This window comes from Carex rostrata, chromosome 32 (genome assembly GCF_964058835.1).
Source record: "Carex rostrata chromosome 32, lpCarRost1.2, whole genome shotgun sequence".
Classification (NCBI taxonomy): domain Eukaryota; kingdom Viridiplantae; phylum Streptophyta; class Magnoliopsida; order Poales; family Cyperaceae; genus Carex; species Carex rostrata.
The window spans coordinates 1,305,775-1,328,980 of record NC_135949.1 but is presented as its reverse complement, the minus strand read 5'-3'; the positions used below and the strand labels follow the sequence as shown (position 1 = coordinate 1,328,980).

The 23,206-nt window shown below is 30.3% G+C and overlaps 1 protein-coding gene and 1 long non-coding RNA gene across 2 annotated transcripts; both read right to left on the bottom strand.

Moving 5' to 3' along the window:
* Positions 1-19,404: 19,404 nt before the first annotated feature.
* LOC144547997 (uncharacterized) lies at positions 19,405-22,918 on the bottom strand. Its single transcript, XM_078296685.1, has 9 exons — positions 22,415-22,918; positions 22,262-22,321; positions 22,120-22,167; positions 21,449-21,581; positions 21,283-21,359; positions 20,765-20,860; positions 20,591-20,661; positions 19,748-19,814; positions 19,405-19,654 (listed from the first exon to the last, which is right to left on the bottom strand). Exons 1-9 carry the CDS (start codon positions 22,640-22,642, stop codon positions 19,538-19,540), a joined length of 897 nt encoding a protein of 298 aa, XP_078152811.1. The 5' UTR covers positions 22,643-22,918; the 3' UTR covers positions 19,405-19,537.
* Positions 20,085-20,401, bottom strand: LOC144547998 (uncharacterized). The gene is made up of 2 exons (XR_013509199.1): positions 20,279-20,401; positions 20,085-20,143 (listed from the first exon to the last, which is right to left on the bottom strand). It is a non-coding gene; the product is annotated as an uncharacterized LOC144547998 (long non-coding RNA).
* Positions 22,919-23,206: the final 288 nt, after the last annotated feature.

Genomic DNA, 23,206 nt, shown 5'->3' with positions numbered 1-23,206 from the left:
AAAAAATTAATAATTTTTTTTAAATTGCTAAATGGAAATCAGAAAGTTTCATCTACAATTGTGCAACTTTTTATGAAAATTTGTCCAAATTAATGTGCCTAATTGTGTGTGCACGCTCTCAAATATATAATAAAAGAAAAGGAAGTAAGCATCTTCAATTTTATGGTAACATTTTGATATACAATTCTTTGAATTAATGTTGTTCGTGTGGCATAGGAGATGCAAGTTTTTTTTAAATGTGATTCTTCTATTTCTAACATTTTGGTCTCAATTTTCTAAAAAAATTATTAATATTTTTAAATTGTTATGTGGAAATCAGAAAGTTTGATATATAGTTGTGCAATTTTTCATATGAAAATTGTCCAAATTAATGTACCAGATTGTGTGTGCGCGCACACACATGTATAAAATAAAATAAATAAAGTAAGCATCTTCTATTTTAAGGTAAAAAAATTGATCTACAATTCTCTAAATTAATATTTTCGTGTGGCATAGGCGACCCGAAATTTTTGTTGTGACTCTCCTATTTCTAAAAGTTTGGTATGAATGATTTAAAAATTTAATTAAGAGTTTTTTTAATTAAATAAAAATTAATCAGTTAGATCTTTATCTCTCTATCTCAGATAAAAAAAAGTACATATGATAAGATCTTTATCTATCTCTGTATCTTTATTATACTTGATAAGATAGTATGATAAGAGATTTTTTTTTTTTTAATTTATCGAATAAAGATACGGATAAGAAAAAAAAAACCATATATATTATTATGTCGATCATAACTAATTATATAATATATGAGAGATTGGGAGGTTGTGGGTTCAAAATTTTGATGGTAATAAACAATTAAATAAAAATTAGTAAGCTAGATCTTTATCTCTCTATCTCAGAAAAGAAATTATGACACAATACATGTCCTAGTCATTGCCGTGCCATCTTGTGCATGGTTGTTAACCTAAGATCGATGTTAATTACATCGTTATCGTTATCGTTATTATGGTAATAGCTTTTACAATTATAAATATTTCAAAGTTCTAAATAGTTATTATGATCATTGCGGAAAACCTTTAAAAAATAGCTATAGCTAGTTATAGCATCGGAAATAGCTGATTACGCTATAGCTTTTAAGGTCTGAAAAAATTATAATACAGCTGTTGTGCAATTATAGCTAGTTATTTAGAACCCTTCAGTTAGGATTCTTATATATATTTGTTACACTAGATTATTTTTTTTTCTTAATTAAATTCTAACAAATCCTTGTAGGAAAAGTAGGCTACAGAAATTACAACGCCAATGGAGAACCAAGCACAGAATCAACCAGAACAGCAGCAGCAGCAACAACAGCTACCAGAGTTGTCTCCAAGATACCCACCACCATCACGCACCGGGCTATCGCCACATCAGCAATATCAACTAGACATACTTTGGAAGAACCATAACCAGGAGGTGGAACAGATGAGAGATTTCAAATACCACCAGCTACCTCTAACGCGCATGAAGAGGATGATGAAAGCCAACCGGGACGTGAAGTTGGTCTCGTCAGAAGCGCCTGTTGTGCTCTCAAAGGCCTGTGAGATGTTCATACAGGATCTCATTTTACGTGCGTGGCTCGATGCGCAGGAAAATGATGTGTGCACCATAGAAACCATCAACATCTACGACGCAATCTGTCGTGTCGACAATTACAAGTTCCTAATTTTGCCTAGCAGTTCCAGTGGTGGCGCCGGAAGCAATTCCTCTGAGGTAAGAGGTCAAAGTCACGATTCTTCTGTCGGAGAAACAAATCCAGGAGTTACGATGACAGAAGAGGAACAGCCATTTAGGATCAATTTGGGAACACATATCGATGACGAGATCGTATGAGGAGATGTGGTTGCAATCAGTGGCTTGGGGGACTTGGTACCAGTAACTGGCAAAACTGTGTTATGTTTGTGTATTTTTTTTAATTAGTCTCTGTTTGTTTTCTGGAACATTTGCTTATGTTGTTTATTTGTGCTTATGTTTGTGCTTAGTTTGTCAATTTTTACAGTATTTTAAGTTAGCATATGAAGTAACTCTTTGAAATGCCAGAGAAGGGTTTGCTTTCTTTTTTCAATGATATCTGATGAGAAAAAAATTAAAGAAAATGGCAAAAAAGTTTAATAGAGAGATTGAATGTACAGAAACAATGTATCTAGGGTTACGCGCCTGTACCAGTGGTAAAGGTAGAAAGATAAAACAGAGATGAAAAATAGCAAGAAACTTTATGAGGATCTATATCTCTCGTGTTGTATATATATAAAGATAGATAGATAGATAGATAGATAGAATTCAAAATCACATTTCTTCTTGTCCAAAATGCTCGGAGGCTCTTCATTGATACTTAGTTCCAACTTCTAATTTCAGTACAACATGCACTTCTCATACATTAAGAAACAGAGGATAATTAAGTAATACCTACATGACTAAACTTTTTTGTTCTTGCTAAATTTGCTATATCATGGGCCAACTTGTTTCCTTCCCTCTGAATATGGACACATTTATAGCAACTGTGCTGCGACAATATCGAATGAATGCGCCTCATTTCTTTACGCACCCGCAAATTTTCATTTACGGGTGTTTGTTTGGTGTTAAGTACACGCACCAGTTGCTCCGAATCCGTGAGGAAAGTGCACGAGTCAATACCAGAATCCACAGCAGCGCGCATGCCCATCAGAAGAGCAGCCGCCTCCATATGAAAAGGGGAGAAAGCTGCTGAGTAGTACCTGATGCCATATTGCATCAGTATATAGTCATGCTTGAGAACATAGGCGGCCCCACCTTGATCCGGCATCTTGAAAGACCCATCGACCGAGCATGTGTACGCAGCCGTTGTTATCACATTTTGGTTGTCTATGGCCACACCTCTGTGCCCTCGCAATGCAAAAGCATTTTGAACCAAATTAAGTAACCGGTGTTTGCTTCCAACTGCCATAGATATGTGCACACCTGGATTTAATAAGAAGGATATATAGAAAAATAAATATCAAAATTGAAGATCAGAGAGGAGGATGGAGGAAGGAACAAGGACATGCACAGATGCACTACACACTTAATTTTCTTGCTTAGTGGTTTACATATTCGATTTGCCACAAGAGAAGAGAGCTAGGGAGGATTGGAAAGAGGAGGAAGAGAGAGATATTGCGACGGATTCACCAAGAAAGGAGCGGAGAACAAAAGAAAGAAAGGTGATGAAAAGAAATGGGAGAGAACCGGAGAGGGACACGCAAGAGAGAAGGAATGAGAGCGAGCGCGAGAGAGACAAGTGGTGCGGTACACTTGACTTCACAGGGAAAAGAGTCTGATGTGTGGGATCCACATGTCAGGTTCAGTTTTTTAAAATCATTATTTTCCCCTTATATGTTTATTCGTAGGCAGAACAAAGCTGACGCGTGTTATTTTTATCAAGAGAGTTTGTTCAGTATAATTTTAAATATGAGATTGGATTCAAACGTGAATTTAAATGGTGAAACTGATCTATTTCTGAAGAATAATGTATCTACATATAAAATTTTAATTTTTTTAAATATATTTAGTATAAAGTTAAGTGGTTGAAAAATATACAAGTACTATATATAGCTAAAAATTTTGATAATATTTTTTGACCGCTTAATTTTGTACTAAATGGATTCAAAAAATTTAAAATTTTGTATGTACACACATGATCATTTGAAAAGTATATCGGTTTGAATTTGTCGATTGAAGTCAGTTTAATATATTTTGGAATTATGTTCACCGAGCTCTTTTGATAAGCAGAGCACACACTAGCTTTACTCTTCCAATATATATTCAGTGTATTAACTTTTCTTATTCGAGTTAAAATTTAATATATTGGAATTAAAATTAAAATTATATGTATTTTATTGCAGTTAGATAAATTTTCAAACTCAGACAGTCAGAATTTTAAAAAAATATATAAAGCATAATTTCAAATTTCAAAATTTAAACTTATAGAGCAATTTAAAATTGATTCAGTTTCGAATCATCAAATTTTGTTCTGTTTTGATCTGATCTGATTGAAAAATGCTATTAAGACCTTAGATTTTATTGTGAAATTTTAATATGTCTAACGCGAATACGCTTCGATTACATCATTTTTCTAATAATCATAAGTTTATTAGGCCATTTGCGGAGAATTGCATTGGTGGAGAATGAGGCGAGTAAGAAAGCATCTATATTATATTAGAAGAAATTAAAAACAATTGTCAAGAACTAACTAGAAATTAATTATTAATTTAAATTTTAAATCTCTACGATCGTGCAATTAATTTTTAATTGTTTTTAGTGGTAACGTCAACAATTATTACTATGAAAGAGAGAGCAACGAAAATGAAAGTCAATAGAAACATTTTTAAAAAAATATATATATATATATATTTTTTACCGAAGACCCTAGAAGTTTATTCGCCGATATCCCTAGAAATTTAATTTAGGACTATCAACGATTAAACTTGTAGGATTTTCAGTGAAAAATAATCAACAAATAAAATAAAATAATATATATATGTAATTGGACTTCTTTGTAATAAAAATTAATTTAGGGTTATCGGCGATTAAATTTTTAAGGCCTTCGGTGAAAAAAATTACAAAATAAAATAATATATATGTTATTAGACTTATTTGTAATAAAAATCAATTTAAGAATATCGGCAAATAAACTTCAAGAATCTTCGGTGTAAAATAACTATAAAATAATATATATATCTAATTAGATTTTTTATAATAAAAATTAATTTAGAGCTATCGACAAATAAACCTCTAGAGTCTTCGGTGAAAAATAACCATAAAATAAAATAATATATTATATATTAAAATCAATTCGTACCATCTGAGATTCTCTCAATTTTGAAAAAATAAGAAAAAAAATAGGGTCGCATCTAGTGGATGCGGACTCTATTCTGGAACCGCATTCTCTAGATGCGGTCCTCAGTAAGTGGGTCCACATCTCCTAAATGCGGCCGTAGTAGATTTATAATTCACTACAACAAAGTAGACACTCTTTGCAAGGGAAAAAACGCTTTTATGACAGTCGTCCGTCGCAAAAAGAAAAAAACTAAACAATGAGAGTTGTCCATCGCAAAAAGTCACTTTTTTATCGTCGCAAAAAGTCATTTTTTTATTATCGCGAAAAGTGTCTCATTCTTGTTGTGATTGTACATAAATCGTGGTTTTTTATTTATTTTTATTGAGAAAATGATACATTTAAAAATTTTCGGGACAACAAGACTACAAGAATGAAAAAAAAAAATCCAAAAAAAGAAAAATATGTAAAGGATATTTTATTATTTCTTTCTCAATTAATCCGTACTGTACTTGCATGAAGCCGAATTTGAAAAGTTGAAAGCTCAAATTCAATCCAGCAACTAATTAATGTTTCATAGCAACATAAATACCAAAGTTCATGGTACTACCTTGAAGGACTTTGTATTGCACTATCACAAAGGGTCAACAATACAAGAGGTGACTATGGTTAAAAATAAATTTTCTTTTTGAGTAGAATATGCACTAAAACAATGGGTGAATAAGAATATGATCTTAATTATTTCCTTGTTTTAAATATTTAACAATTGACGGAGGAAGTGAAAACCCAGTGGAATTATACAAGTCAAAGAAGATTGAGATGATTAAGAAGATCATCATGTTTCTGTTATGTTCTAGGTTTTTTTTTTTTTTTTTTTTTTTGTGTGGCAATCACATGTATATCCATCAGAGGGTTATTTTTCACAACCCTCAACAAACAATGTAACCAATTGCGGTTAATAAAATAGAAGCACGACTCCTATTCTTACTCAAAAAAAAAAAAAAAATTAACAATTTGTATGCTTGCAGAATTTTTTTTTTTTTTTGCAATTGAGTTGATTGGAGTGCTCAGTTGAGGTTCAATGACTTCATTTAAACTATTGATAGTAAATTATTACTTTAATCAATGGTTGAAAGTATGATTTTTTTGAAGTCTATTGAAGTTCAATAAATTTTTTTTCCTGATGCATAGCTTAATTTATCATTGGATATGCAAAAAAAAAAATGATGTTGCCTCATTTTTCTTTACAAATAAATCGAATAATTTCTATTAATACAAATGCTTCAAATCAAATAAATGACCGGTTAATCGTTTAATAAATACTAGGGTGAGACTCTGTACTAGAATTATCAATATGTGGACACATATGTGTAACTTCAATTATTTTTGGGGTCTTATAAGCAAATAGTTGCTTGAATGATTATGCTAGAGATGAGTACTTAAATTAGTCACAAAAAAAATTTGTCAAATGAAAGAAAAAAACTTGTGACTAACATACATAAAATGTGAGAGCTCACATTATAAATTAATAATAAGTGACTCAAATTTTTTTTAAAAAGAATATACAAATTAAAGTTGTATAAGATATTTGAAATAGTTGGCATTTAATATATATGAAAGTTTAAAATAAATATTTCATAAATTGTTGAAGGAAACTAAATAAAAGGAAAAAGAAATGAAGAAAGTAAATCTGATACATTTTACAATGATTTTATGTGTATGCTATTATGCATACGTTTGTATATTAGATAATACGAGATGAAGAGAAGCATAGTGACAAATGAAAAATTCAGGTTCGGTTCGGCGAGATCAAAAGTGCGTGATTCGGGTATAATTCGGGAATAATTCGGTACAACCAGAACGCAAAAAAAAAAAAAAAATTGAAATTCAAGTTACCGTACAAACTTTATATAATTCATGAGCACAAAAGATCCTAAAAGCCATTCAAATTGTATAAGTGGGAAATCACGTGGGCATGGCCCACAGTATCTCTCCTCATGCTTATTCCCAGTAAAGCAGACGAATTTTTAGTGAAAAGAACGGGTTTAATTCGGAAAATTCGTCAAATTCGCGTTTTATACGGTCAAACGTTCAGTCAACGTAAAATACGCTGTTCGGTTCGGTAATAGCAAAAAAATGAATTATTCGCGAATTAAACGCGTACCTTGTCACTATGAAGAGAAGAGAGTGAGAGAACGAGTTTTTCAGAGCTGACAGAAAGAGAGGGTGATTTTTTTTAGCGTAGGACTAAAACGAAGAAAGTTTCGAGAGGAAACACCGACGACAAAATAGAGAAATGTTAAAAGTTCAAAAAAAACTATGGAGTTGGAGAGGCTGAAGTGGAACCAGATTGTCAGTGACGTACTGTAGAGGTATGAGGATATATACTGTGAAAGATTATAGATATATCATATATAGAATAGATTGGCTGAAGTCACTATGGACCTATTAAGAGAAAATAAATTAATTTATGATCATGTCAAAATCACATTCAATGGGAAAATGTCTTGAAATATTATAAACAAATCATATCAAATATATTTCATCTACAGTTACAAATCTAAAATTACAGATATTTTAAGAATGAACTGTCTTATTTTGGTAAACGTTGCACAAATGATAGATTAAGATGATGTTAATTATGTGCCAAACAATTGAAAACATGCATATGTTTTAGAAGGGGACTATATATATTTTTGCTTTCTCCTTCTTTCTTTCTTTCTATTTTTTTTTTTTTTTTGTACTTTTGTCTTTGAAAGCAGATCTCCTTTGATAGTTTTGCGTCTCTGTCCGAGCGATATTATTATGTTTTATTAGCTTTATGTTATAGAATTAATAAACTTAATTTTGATACGAATGGTAGATCTTATATTACAGATAGTACTTCTACATATAATTAATTATTCGTATAGTATGTAAGTACATTTACAAAAATATCATTTTAATATTTATTGATCAGAAGAAAATAAAAAAAAAAAAAAAATGTATCATATGTGTTATATCATTGAGTTGTATTAATATAATGGATCAACCTCCATATGTGATTATCTTTATCATTTGTTACTCAAATCTTTGCCTCTAAATTTTTTGCAGATTGAAAACTTCTATATAATAATATAAGAAACCGTAATATTGGTATGATTCCTTGTAAGTTTTTTCTCAGTCTATATCATTAAAAATAAAACCATCATCTCGCTTTCCTTGAATTTTTTTTTAATTAACAAAAAAAAAAATGAATAAATTCGGGGCTTAGAACCTAAAATTGTTGATATGTATAAAATAAGTTCTAAATTTTATAATTTTAGATATGATTATCCTTACATATCACTTGTGACTTAAAACAATACTATGACAATTCAGACATTTTATTTCAAATTTGAATTTTCAATAATATGCTAGCATAAAATGCTTATTAATATCTTGTGAACAGATCAGCTGTTTCAGAAAAAAAATATTAATGTTTTTTCTACTTATTGCGTAGCGTAAAAGGCTGCAAAAGTTTGGAATTATAACATGAGTGAATATGCATGGCTTAACGAACAAATATCACAATAAACTAATTTTTGGACCATAAAAATAGAATTACAATGAATCATAAACTTTTTTTTGAAACCTTGACAGTGGTTGTCAAGTATAATTTTTATTAATAATGAATCATAATTTTTTCTTTTTTTTTTTGAAAATTTGGTAGTGAATGAATCATAAATTTGATGCACATATTTAGTGCGCTTAGGACGTCCATAATAAAATGAGTAATAGTTTAGGATACAACCAACAATAAAATGCTTGAACAAATTTGAGTTTATGAAGGTTCCAACGCCAACCAAACTCAGGTTATGGCTGGTATAGCAACGATTTATGAAAGATGAGTAATATTTCTTAATTTCTTAATTAAGGTATGGGATACATTTTCTTAAATATATTTGTCATTTTAAGCACTAGAAATGAATATAAGGGAAAATATGTGAAGTTGTTAGTGAAGTTATCGTTTGAAATACCCAGTCTCTAACCCTCGATCCCGCAGAAGTGAAAAATAGATGAGAAATAAAACCTCTCAGTGCGAGAGTATTTAGGTCCAGTTTGAGGATTTGCAAAATCCAAATCTGGAATTAAATTCCCACAACATGATAATCACAGTTTAGTTTAGTTAAAAAAAAATGTCTCCATATACATATACAGATACATGCAATGCTTAACAATTAACATATATATTCAAATGCATGCAATGGTTAACAACATAATCCAAATGGGTATCAAAGTTGCCACAACAATAGTATATATATATATATACATGCATAAAAACATGTATACCAATGTTCAGTCACTTATTAGACATACCGACTGACAGTTAAACAAACACACAGACATTAAACAGACAGATAGACACTACGAGAGATACATCTTCCCTTTCCTGACATAAAAGCAGAGGCCAGATTGATTCAATGCCAGTGTATCACCCTTCCTTACACTTTTGCGGTGGTCAGAAAAGATAGACATACACACGTACACACACAGACATAACAGATCAACTGAACTCAGACAGGTAAAACATAATTGTTACTCATTACGTACAGACGATCATATATATCCATTTATATATTTTGGTAACATAGATGGAACACTTCAAATATCAGAGTATAAACAAAAATGTCAAACAATTGAGTGTTTAAAATGCACAAAAGGATTAGTAATTAATTCCTAAAAATAAATTCTTACAAAACGTAAAACTCTGCATATGATAGCGTAGTTTATCAAGAAACAAGTGCCACTAAGTATCAGCTCGCAAAGGTCTCGTCAAATCTGGCTCGACAGAATCTGTACTTGCATAAGGATTACGTAGTTCAGTTAGTGTTTCTGACAATAGTAAACAATAGGAGTGCAGCACTTCAAAAGCTTAGCAAACAATTGGGGTGCAGCACTTCACAAACAAGGATAAATAATGTACAAGGAACTAAATATTTTGTTAAAGAAAAGCAACAGGAGTTTTCAAAATAACAAGGGCATTAAGAATAAATCAAGGCTGCCATGAGCAAAGTGCTACCACTCATACATATCAAAGATTCAAAGTTCATTGTACTACCTTGAAAGACTTTGTATTGCACTATCATTAAAGGTCAACAATACAAGAGGCTAGCTATCATTAAAAAAAAATTTCTTTTTTGAGTGAATATAATTAATAAAAACCAAATTAGTCGGATAATGCACTAAAACAATGTGTGAATATTTAACAATTTGTATGCTTGCCAAAAAAAAAAATGTTTTTCTTTTAGCAATTGAGTGATTGGAGTGTTCGGTTGAGGTTAAATGACTCAATTTAAGCTATTGATCATACTCTATTACTACTTTAATCAGTAGTCTAAAGTATGATTTCTTAAATTTATTGAAGTTTAATATTTTTTTTCTGATACTTAGCTTAATTTATCATTGGATATCAAAAAAATATATGATGTTGTCTCACTTCCCTTGGCAAATAAATAAAATAATTTATATTGATGCAAATGCTTCAACTCAAATAAATGACCAGTTAATCGTTTATTAAATAGTTGGGTGAGATTATGTACTAGAATTATCAATATATATGTGCACATAAGTGTAGCTCAAATTAATTTTAGGCGTCTTATAATCAAATAGTTGCATGAATGATTATGCTAGCTAGAGATGAGTACTTAAATTAGTCACAATAAATTTGTCAATGAAAAGAAAAACGTGTGACTTAATGAAAGGAAAAAATTGTGACTTGGTAGTTTAAACATGCTTAAAATGTGAGAGCTCACATTATTTAGAAAAAGAAATACAAATTGAAGTTATACATGATTTTGAAATAGTTGGCATTTAATAAATAACAAAAGTTTGAAATAAATATTTCATAAACCGTTGGAGGAAACTAAATGAATGGAAAAGAAATAAGAAAATATTTATTTTTCTTTTAGTTAAATAATAATAAAATATCAATAGATAAACGTAGCACAACAAAATAATAAATTTGAATTTATTATTATTAAGATAAGTAATTTCATTGTATTTTCAGAATAAAACATAGGCAATAGGGAGAGCAGAGGTAATAGGGAGAGAAGACGGAGCAATAGGGAGAAGAGATGCTGTGGAATTTGATTTTATTTTCAGAATAAAACAGGATACTAAGATGAATTCAAGGGTATTTTAGTCAGTATATAAATTTATTGTATTTTAAGAATAATTTTATCAAATATGTAGATTAGATGTATAATTGTGGCAATTTGATAAATTTAATGACTTTAGAGTGGCAAATAACTAATTTTATATTTTTGGGTGGCAATTTCCTAATTTTCATGTATTGGAGTGGCATAAAAAAATTTCCCTTAATTATAACTAGAAACTTAATTAACAGTGTTGAATTTATTAATAATTAAAAAAACAATGCATGTAATAACAGAGCCCCATAAAAAAAATTATTGAAAAATACAATATTGACAAAACTCAAATAATGCACCAAAACATTTTTTTTTCTTCATTTATAGTGATTTTGTTTAGCAAGATTAAATAATGCACCAAAACAGAAATCAGTCAATTGTTATGTTTAAACGTTTCAGATGAAATTCAACAAATTTTATAACACAATTCGAGGTTCATCTGCTAGGCAATGCAATGAAAAGTTAGAATTGAATAATAAAAAAATAAATTTTTATTCATGAAAATAAGAAATGAATTTCAGAATATGAAAATAGGATTGAAATGTTAGTTTATACGACGCGATTGAAACACATTTAGTTTTTTTGTCACTTCTTTCAAATCGTATTTTTGCCGTGTCCAATGCGCGTCAACGAACTGACCTTATCCAGTGTCTAGACACGTTGGTTACGTATCCATTTTTGGCACAGGTATCAGACTCAAACTGTGTTAATTAATGTCTCATTTCATGGCAACATATATATAATTGATACCATATAGAAAAAATTTCGATGACTGGAATAAGGTGTTCAGATAAATGATGACGTAGTGCCAAAATATCAATGCAATCTAAGAGGGTCCATTGAACAAAGTGCAATAATCAAGGATAAAATTCAAATATTTAATTTGAGTTCAGAATTTCTTTAATTAATTTGATTATTGTCCGATTTAGATTCAAATTGGACCTGATCCACACCCGGTAAAATCGGGTAGGACCTGATTTATTAAATCCCGAACTAGATTCTTTTAATTGTCTTATTATCAAATTATTGTAGAATTGGTTAAGGTAGAGATGAGTAGTTATTAGTCACGAGAAAATTGTTAATGAAAGGAAACAAATTGTGACTATAGTAATTTTAACATGCTTAAAATGTGAGGGCCCATATTATAAAGTAATAACAAAGGACTCATTTTTTTTAAAAGAAAGTATAATTTATAGTTACGCGAATATTGACATAGTTGGCATTTAATAAGCAAGAAAGTTTAAAATAAATATTAATAAATTATTGGAGGAAACTAAATGAAAAGAAAAAGAAAAATAGCAAATTTTCCTGTAGGATTCTCATGTCATTATATATTTATAGCATACTTGATTTAGGCTGGTGCAATGAATAGCAGACTCACATCTGACATATTATTTTTATGAAAAAAAAAATGTACTTAGTAAGTTATTTTAGGATGGAATTATTTATATGTTTTTGTTTTAGAAATTTTATATTGTTATATATAAATAATTTATACTCGGTGGCTGATGAAGAAATTTGACTATTTTTTCACATTTAGTAGCTTTAACCTCAGTACTAGTCTCAATGGCTTAGTATTAGTTAGAATTAACTTCTTTTAACAAATTTATACTGTGCTGGTTGTAATTATGTATGAACTGTTTAGTTTCTGTTTTGGTCGACTTTATAGTTGTTTCAGGATACAAACACCATAACAATTATCCCTATTTTGTATTTAAAACTTGTTCAACTAATGAAATGGGCTTTTTGTAATATGAAGTCAAAAAATACAATTAATATTCTTCATAAAATTTTGTCTTTTATCTCTTTAAATTATGGCATATCCTTAAATAACCTAACAAAAATAAATTGTGTTATTTTATTTTCCTAAAAAATCGTACCTTTAAATTCTAATTAAAATAATAATAAATATTGATAACTAAAATTTAGTTATCAAACTCATGATTTTTCTTTTCTCCACTTCACTAAAGATATATTTTCTGAAAGGAATTCACAGCCTTATGCGAAGAGTTGGGAACCTTTAATAACTTTGTTGGGGGTGTAGACACAGATTTTAAGGTCCAAATCCATGGATGTAAAGCATTTAACTGATTTAATTTATGATTATAGGAGTAGTTTGGAGCTAATTCTTAATTAATGGTGGAGGGCAAATTAGAAAAGATTGAACAATATTGTTAGTCAGAACAAAGATTGGAAAATATTTTATGAACCCAGCCTTTTACAGGCTGTTTTCTATACGTGGGCCTGTCGGATGAAATGGCCTTTTCTCGAGCCCGGCCCAATAATAAACAGGCCTAATTGCCATTAAAACTTCATTTTCGCTAGAATGCAACACAATTAATAATACGGAAGTTTTCCTTAATTTGCTAATTTACATCAAATATTGGCGATTACGAAGGAAGAGTTATTGCCAACTCTGGCGACTCCTTGGCTCCTTGCTATGCAATTCATAAATGCCAAAGGATATCAATTTATTAACTTCTATTACCGCTTGCTTTACCATTAAAATGAATTAATGAGCGTCACCTTTCCTTTTTTACTAAAATTATGATAATATGAATGAGAGTATGACTCTATGAGACGTAATTTGAAAGTTTGGAAAGGAGATAGCTAGTTAGGGTTAATTTGGGAACAAGGAAAGGAGAAAGGGAGTAGAGGGAAATTAGTACTGGCGGCGATCCATTTAAGAGAGAATGTGGATACCCCCGACTCAGGTGAGGCGTGGAAGAAAATGCACCAAAACATTATTTTTTTTCTTCATTTATAGTGATTTTGTTTAGCAAGATTAAATTATGCACCAAACAGAAATCCGTCAATTGTTATCTTTAAACATTTCTGATGAAATTTAACAAATTTTATAACACAAATATTTCGAGGCAATTCATCTGCTAGGCAATGCAATGAAAAGATAGAATTGAATAATAAAATATATTAGTGATTTCCTAAGTAATTAATGAAGTTAAGTTAATTAACGGTCCTCACAAGTAGTTATTGACTGGGAATGAATGGGAGAAATTAACTGAGGATAGTTAGTCAATCTCTAAAATTAAATAGAAGAATTGCCTTTTTGATATAACGCCGTATACACTGAAAAGAGATATGTTTATAACTGCATTATAATTTTTAGTGCTTATAAATGCATTCCCACTGTGAGATATGTTTAATCTCTCAGTCTATTGCTACAGTTCCTTTTATATTATATCATTAAAAATAAAACCATCATCTCCCTTTCCTTGGATTTTTTTAATTACCAAAAATAAAAAATGCATAAATTCGGGGCTTAGAACCTAAAATTGTTGATATGTAAAAAATATAAGTTCTAAATTTTATAATTTTAGATATGATTATCCTTACATATCACTTGTGACTTAAAACAATACTATGATTCAGACATTTTTATTTCAAATTTGAATTTTCAATAATATGCTAGCATAAAATGCTTATTAATATCTTACTAAACAGATTAAACTAAGGTAAACGTTTTCAGCAGATTCGGACATAAATGGTTACAATTTATGTGAGGTTATGTTTGATTTTTCTATTTTTCTTTTTAAGTTATGGATAAAAATTGCGTCTAGTCTTCTATTAAATTCCCAGAAATTAAGAAAGAAATTTTAATTGATTCTAAATTAAACCTGAAATATGCGAAACGATGTGTGATTTTTTTTTTTAAAGAAATATACGAGTGCAACAATGTGTCAATAGTCGCATTTCAGAAAGTCAGATGAAAATGCAAATATTATTTTTCACATAGAAATCATAATAATATGTGTATTTGGCCATTCACGGATACGGATAATTAATTTTATGAAGGTGAATATCCTATATGTATTCGTAATTATTTGGATCTGAAATTGCTACCAATCGGCTCCAATTTTATTGCTCTGGATAGAAGCTGTTATATAATTATCCCATATTCATTTTAGTCTTGGTTGCGAGATAAATGGTAATGGTGCTGGTGCTCTCCACTCTTTATTTTTTTTTTCCATTCAAGACTTAATTTAGCCCGTGAATGTAGTAAACTTTTAGTATCTGTTAAATTAGTTTTAGTCATTGTTTCAAGACAACAACAGGGCAATCTTTTGTATCTTAAAGTATATAACTCAATTATCCGACAATTATTTGTTTTGTATCCATATGTGTATATTATTTGTTCCGTATCCATATGCGTATATTATTCGCTCCATGTCTGTATCCGTATCCGTTTAAGACGAATTTGATTTAAAATTTTGATATCTGTTTACTATCTATATCTGTATCCGCTCATTGAAAGATGGATACAGATATGATATTAACATTATCCGCTCTGAATCCGCTCTATTTATATCGATCCCTACAAATGGCACAGGTATCAAACTTAAACTGTACTGATGTCTCATTTCATGGCAACATGTATATAATTGATATATACCATATAGAAAAAATTTGGATGACTGGCATAAAGTGTTCAAAGAAATGATGAATTAATGCCAAAATATCAATGCAATCAAAGAGGGTCATTGAACAAAGTGCACTAATCAAGGATAAAATTCAAATATTTCAAATATTTGAATTGAGTTAACAATTCCTTTAATTTGATTATTGCCGACCTATATTCAAATTAGACCTGATCCACACACTCGCTAAAAACGGATAGGACGTGGTTTCAAAATTACTAGATAAAGAAAAGGATTCAAGAGATGATAATTTATCATTATCAAATTATTATAGGATTGGTTAAGCTAGAGATGAGTAGTTATTAGTCATGAGAAAATTGTTAATGAAAAAGAAAAAAATTGTGACCATAGTAGTTTCAACATGCTTAAAATGCGAGGGCTCACATTATAAATTAATAACAAAGGACTCATTTTTTTTTTTTTAAAAAGTATAAATTATAGTTATGCGGATATTGACATAGTTGGCATTTAATAAGTAATAAAGTTTGAAATAAATATTTTATAAATCATTGGAGGAAGCTAAATGAATAGAAAAAGGAAAGAAAATTTTTGTGCATGACTCTTATCTCATTATATATTTATAATAATAGCAGATTTGATATTTATCGGGTGTAATGAATAGTAGATTCATGTTTGACTAACAAAATATATGAGAAAGTGTGTATATATTTAATATATGAGATATTTTAAGATAAAGTTATTTATATATTTTCATTTAGAGATTTTATTTTGTTATAAATAAATAATTTGTACTATGTAATATTAAGTCAAGAAATACAATTAACTTTCTTTACAAAATTTTGTCTCTTATTTTTCTTTTAATTATGGCCTCTCCTTAAAAAATCTAATAACAATCAATTGTGATATTTTATTTTCTTAAAATATTGTACCTTAAAATTATAATTAAAATAATAATAAAGTATTGATAATTAAAATTTAGTTATCAAACTTGGCACAACCAAAAAATGAGTTTTTGATAATTGAAGTTGGCAAGGAGTAAAAATAATGAGTACTTATTAAACAGTATTCAAGAGAAGATAATTTCTCATATATTTCGTGCAGTTTACAAAATTATTTTTACAAATGATTTTTGTGGATTTCATCTACCATTATTAGTTTCCAATTAGCTCTTAATTCTATACATGAAAAACAAATACTGAGCTATTCCTTATAAGAGAATTATTTTTATAAAAATATCATAAAATATGGGCAAACAATTTTGACAATGCTCAATTGCTATTGTAGTGTTATGTTAGAGAGGATGTGAAAAATATATAATGCAAATATTCTAAAAAAAATATTTAATTGTGATATTCAGTAATTTTTAATAGCATAATTGTTGTCATATAAGTATATAAATTTTGTATTAGTTACTACAGTAAAATACAAATAATCCGTATGATTTCTATGTTCCTACTTTGTAAACAATTTTACAACAAAGTAATGAAGCAACACGTTTTCAACAAAGTAAAGAAAAAAAAATAAAGAAAGTGAATATGGTACATTTTACAATAATTTTATGCGCCTACTAGTAACCTACTACTCTTCATACGTTTGTAATTTAGATAATACAGGCTGAATTTAATTAAAGATAAAGAAGCAACATAGTTTACCTCATGGGTTGCATCACAGAAAAACTGAAAACAAGTTGAAAAAAAAAGGTACTAGACGCGTATTCTTCACAATTGGCCCAAATTGAACAAAATATGTGACAATGGCCCTAAAACCTACAAAATTATTCTCTGCACAGACCATCGAATTCAGATCCAGTTAAAAAAAAAAAAAAAAAAAAGGTTGATTTACGTCACATGAGCAAATTACGGCATGTTTGTCATGTCACGCTACGTGACAGCGTGTCACATATTTTTTTTTTTTCTCTAGATCCAGTGTAATACCCGACTGAGTACAATTAGATCTTATTTGCCAGTTTTAACTTTTTGCACGAATTTCAAAACAGACTCTCTGTATCTAAATAGGTATCAAATTTCAATCGCTGGGCTGTAAGTTAATTGGACTCAGTCAAGCACCTGAGACTGGGAGGATACATACTCCACAATTGACCTATTAATTGAGGGGATATAATTAAATTGATTTATTGTCATGGCAAACATCATATCCAATGGACCATGTTTGTTTGCCGCTAATTTTTTTGCAGATTGAAAACATCTATAATAACATGAAAAAACTTGGTATTGGTATGATTCCTTTGAAGTTTTGTCTCAGTCTATATATAGCATTCAACATGAAAGACTCATAGAAACCGCAACAACGCAACAATTATTTTTTTAATTAAAACTCAAAGGGAACTGTAGCATTGCTACAGTTCATTCCATATCTTATTAAAAATAATGCTACAGTTCATTCCGTATCTCATTAAAAACAAAGTCATCATCTCACTTTCCTTGAACTTTTTAAAGTTACCAAAAAAATAAATATAAAATTAATAAATTAGGTGCTACAACCTAAAAAAATGTTTTAATATGTATAAAATAAATTCTAAATTTTATAATTTTAGATATGTTTTATCTTTATATCACCTGTGGCTTAAAAGTTAAAACAATACTTTGATTCAGACATTTTAATTCAAAATTGGATTTTCAATAATTTGGCAAAATATGATGCTCATTAGTATTTTATTAAACAGATTAAACTAAGGTAAAACTTACGCTAAACTAAATGTACCCCCATTTAAGAACTAAGTAGTGTGTTCTTAAATCTTTATGAGTTAATCATGCAATTAATCCCATTGCGCTTTCCTTTCATTATAACTAAAGACTGACTATAACAGTGCTGATTATATTATTAAAAGAAAAAAAAAACAATGCCTATAATATTAGAAAGCACCATGACAAAATTTATTGGAAAATACCCTAACTCAAATTTTTCAACATGGAAGCTTTAGTAAAACTACAGATCAGAGCTGATGCAAATAACAACATTCCTTTGGAAGGACACAAAATCTGGCCATAATTAGTAAAAGATCCTTTTTAGTTGTCTCCTTCAATAATTCTCCACGCAAGCGAGAGTAAGTAATTTGGCCTCAAAGTGATGAGAAAGGTTTGCATCGCTCTTTCCTTTGTTTTTTCCACTGTTTTTCATCCTTTGTATACACCAGCAGCTTAGCTCCATGGCTAACTCCTAACTGTGAGTCAATAAATATAGGGATCTAATTACATCTTTTTTTTATGACACCGGATTATATTTTACATTTTTTAAATCTAAACAGCCGATTCAAACCATTCTACATGATAGATATATTAAAATGTGCTTGCAGATCAAATTTTACATTTTTTTGAATTTTTTTACTATTTATTAAGATGGGTATAAAAATTTAATGGAGCTTTGTGGCTTTGTAAACGGAGAGTGTAATTCGGTGTTACCAAAAAAGATGTAATTGGATCCCTCGTCCTCGTATAACTTATATAAGTATAATTTTTAGAAATTTTGTCTCTGAAAGTTTCTAAACCCCCACATCCCTGAAACTAAAATTAGAGTTTCTTAATTGCCACATCAGCAAAAAAAATTACAGGAAAAAAGAATTTCAGTAAATTATTTAGCCACGTCAAAATTTATAAACGATTTCTTATTAAGAAACTTTGAAACAAAGTTGCTAAATAAGAAACTCATCTGCATTCTTGAAACTGATTTAAAAACTGCCACATCAGATTAGAAACTCCAAGAGTTTCAAAAATGTAGATGCTCTGAGATGCTTTTTTTTTTTAAATTTCTTCATTTATTATTTCTTTACCACCTTCAGTGATTTGTCTAGCAAGTAGTCAATTGTGATGTTTAGACGTTTCGGATGAAATTCAACAAATTTGATATCGTTTGACCTTCTTAGGCAATTGCAACAACTAACAAGAGATATAATTGATTCTTTCATGATTACTGTAGAAAGCAAGCAAAAAATCACAGAAGCCACCACTGTTTCATTTGTAATGAATTAACAAGCTTTCAGTTTTATGGTCCAATTATAAACAGGTTTTATATAATTATCACCAGAGATTAATCATCCCAGTATAATATCAACTTCCATTTAGAAAAACATATTTTGTACAAGCATAGATACAGTGGTCATGCCTCAAAACACAACCTTACAAACAATAAAAATATCTCTACTCAGATTTATTCTCTGAGCTTAGCCGCCTTCCTAGCAAGAGAAGTCCTATTGAAGAAACTGCAGATAGGATAGTTGCCGAGTAACACAGCAGAAGAAGTGTTCCCCTTAAAGACTACACCAAGCTCATGCAATGAGTTCGGTTAGACATGAAAGTTCAAGTTTTATAGAGAAAAATGGAAAAAGATTGAAATTTTATTTTATCTACCTTTGCAGATTCTAGTGTGCTTTCTGGTGAGCTTTGTACTCCTTGTGTTAGTGCCCATGACAAAACCCTAATCAGACAAGTTCATAAATCACTGTAAATAACCTTAATGATGGGTGATGCATATTTATACCAATTACCAAACAATTTCAACTATTTGATATTAACTCTTCAGTGAGGCTATTGTACTATGCATAGCGTACTTTGCTCCGTACTATAAATCTATATCTTTATTTTCAAAATTCCAATAGTTGATTCGAACCATTCATCATGATCTCAGTATGAAAATGTTCTTGGAGGCCAAATTTTTCATTTTTAGAAGTTCTTTACTATTTTTCAAATAGGTCCAAAATCACTTGATCTAAAGATTCTGGACCACCGAAAGTAGTAATTTTCTACCTATCTAAAAAAATTGTAAAAAATGCTAAAAAAATGTAAAATTTGGCCTCCAAGAACATTTTCAAATGAAGATCATGTTGAGCAGTTCGGATCGATTGTTTAGATTTTCAAAATGGAGATATGCATCCATAGTACGGACCAAAGTGCACTATGCACAGTACCATAGCCTCACTCTAAACTCTTTATTTACTTGTTGATTGACTAACAAGTTTTATATCATTAGGCATAGTAAAGAAATATCTTATTTAAATTGCAAATTTTAATGAAAGATTTGGCAACTTATTCTAAACCAATGATTATGGTCAGCTTGGTTGACCTAAAGATTGAATCCTGCATAAAAGAACATCCCTGAAGTAAAGATACCAGAAATACCACATTTTCTAGACCTCGTACTGGCTAGAATAAGAAAAAAAAAATGTGCTTAGAGCAGATGTTAAGGTAACTTACCCAAAAAACAAACCAACTGCAGCGCCAATGTTTGCTTTCTCTGGGGTCATTTCAAACTCCATCACTCCAAACTGAATTAAATAATTAAAATTTTGTGACCCTCTTGTCAATTTTCCATTTCTCTGAATCCAACTAAGCGTAAAAAAAAAATTAAAAAGGGAAAAAGATGAGCACATTCAACTTCCTTCTTGTCTTTTCAGGCTCTTCATCCGTGTCAAGTACTTGAGTTTTAGAAAGCTCTTTTCCAGTCTTAATCATTGAATTAGCTATCTGAAGTAAACATAAGATGTTATGTTTAAATAATCATACGATTAACAAAGATACAGGGCTAAAATTGCAATTTCCAAAGAACTCTAAAGCAATTTGGTCTTGAGGTAAGGGACAGTGCTGTTACACATTGATGCAAATGCTAAAGGCCAATATTTTGGAGTGCTCTTTTGTTGTCAGCATTGTTTTTATAATTGATTTGGAATTATTAATATAATAAGTTGTTTGTCGTTGGGTAGATTAAGTAATCAAAAATACCTGTACCATGCCAGTCATACTCGGTTTTGGTCAAGTAAGACTGTAAGATACCAGTATCTATTCATACCAGCCATTTATTCCATGTCTATTATAAAGTGGGTCCATCTTTACAAAACAGAAATTTAAACAAAACATTATGTTAATATTAAATTCCCAATTAACCATACCCTTTGAACCTCTCCTTTACCATATTGACCTATTGCCAGAAATCTTCGGCCAGCAGATACCAAGCGCCTGCCAAGTGCTATACTAAGTATAAAAAAAAAAGGATAATTAAATATTGCAGAAATGGGAAATCTGGTAAACAATTGAGAACTATGAATTATTGTTTGCCTGATTTTGCTCTTCCTTTCAAGGAGCTCTCAAAAGATGGAAACTTCTCTACAATACTATTAGAAGTTGCTGTGTCACCACGTTCCCAAGCCCGAGACAGATTTAGCAACATTTCTCCCACATCTTCACCACACTGTTACACGAAATGAAAGGATTTGTTTTCATAAAAAAAAAATGTATTTCTCAATATTTTCTAAAATATTATTATGTTTCTATAAAGTTTAATTTAAATTTAAGACAACATTATGTGGTTATCGTTTTTTCTAAAAGGTTTCATTAACTAAGTTTTACTATATGTGCTATTAATTTTTGGAGATATATTTAGACTATAATAAGGCTTTGTCACCTAATTTAGTAGTTAACTCTACTGTTAAATGTCAAAATCACCTCAGTCCTGGTAGTTGACCTTAGTATATTATATTAATGGTTAAATAACCCTTACCACATTTAATTATTATAGGGACAAAAATGGTCCTAGCAATTTTAGAAGAGGGGAAAAAAAGCTAAGTCCATAACCAATGGTAATTTCATGAAATTAAGTTGATAAGCATTTCATCAATTTCCATCATGATAGTATGTTTCAAGTAACCTTATTTCTTAGCTAATTAAACTAACATAATTTTGTTCTATCAAATCATATATCTGGAAAAGAGAGAGGCGAAGCACTAAACCTCATCCACCACAGGTCCATTTGATAGATCAAATGCCGCATCATTAAGCTTCAGTACATATTAAAATCAACAAAAAAGATATACCTTGTCAGGAAACATAAATCAAATGAAGTAAAACTAAATTTGAAAAGAATGAGCTTACATCAAGACGGAGATCTTTGGGGAGTGAGGAGAGGAAATCAGGCGGAAGCTTCAAACTACCCTGAAATTCAACAAGAACAAGATAAATTGAAGTGGCTAATATATATGTAGAGTATATATTTTTTTTCAAAAAAAGAAAAAAGAGAGAGCTTACGGATAGCTCTTGGAGGAGAAGTAGAGTGGACTGGTCCTCAAGCGATTTAGTGGAGTCTGATTCAGCGAGAGCGAATGAGAGAAAGCGAGTTCGAGAAATGGAAATCGATCTGTGAAGGTTGAGACATACGAAAGGGGAAAATTGGCGGGAAGAGGAGAGGTAGGGGCAGAGAGGTGAGCGAGGAGAAGAGGAAATGGAGGAAAGCGGAGAGAAGCGGAGAGTCGCCATTGCCAGAGGAAATGATCTCCATTTCTGGGCCTTAATATCGGATTTGTGGGCCCGATCTCTATCCCCTGTTCAAATCTCGAAATTTCTCTTATTTGTTTCTTCTGCAAGGTGGCATTTTTTTCTTTTTCTCTTAATTTTTCTCCTTCGGCCGACGATATGCAGCCTAAAATTTTGTGCGGTCGATGACATGCCGACCGAAATTTGTATTTATATCCTCAAGAAAAAAAAAGAAATTCCAAACATAACCTTCAATTTCCGAAATTTTAAAGTGTGCCCCTACCACGAAATCAGATCCTCCCGGTACCATAATAGGGAATCTTTTATAATTAATGGATCTGGACTGTTCTTTTTAACTTGGCATGAATCTCAAAGCCCAATAATATTGTCCCTTGTGCTAGCCCGAATCTCAAAGCGGATAGAACTTAATCTCAAACCAAAGTGTGGAGAATCTTTTGGAAAGGATACTTGTCCTCCGAATTCACATCCTCTCCAAAACCTGATAAGGGAATCTTTTGCAATAAGTAGATCTGTACCGTTCTTTTTAACTTGGCACAGATCCCAAAG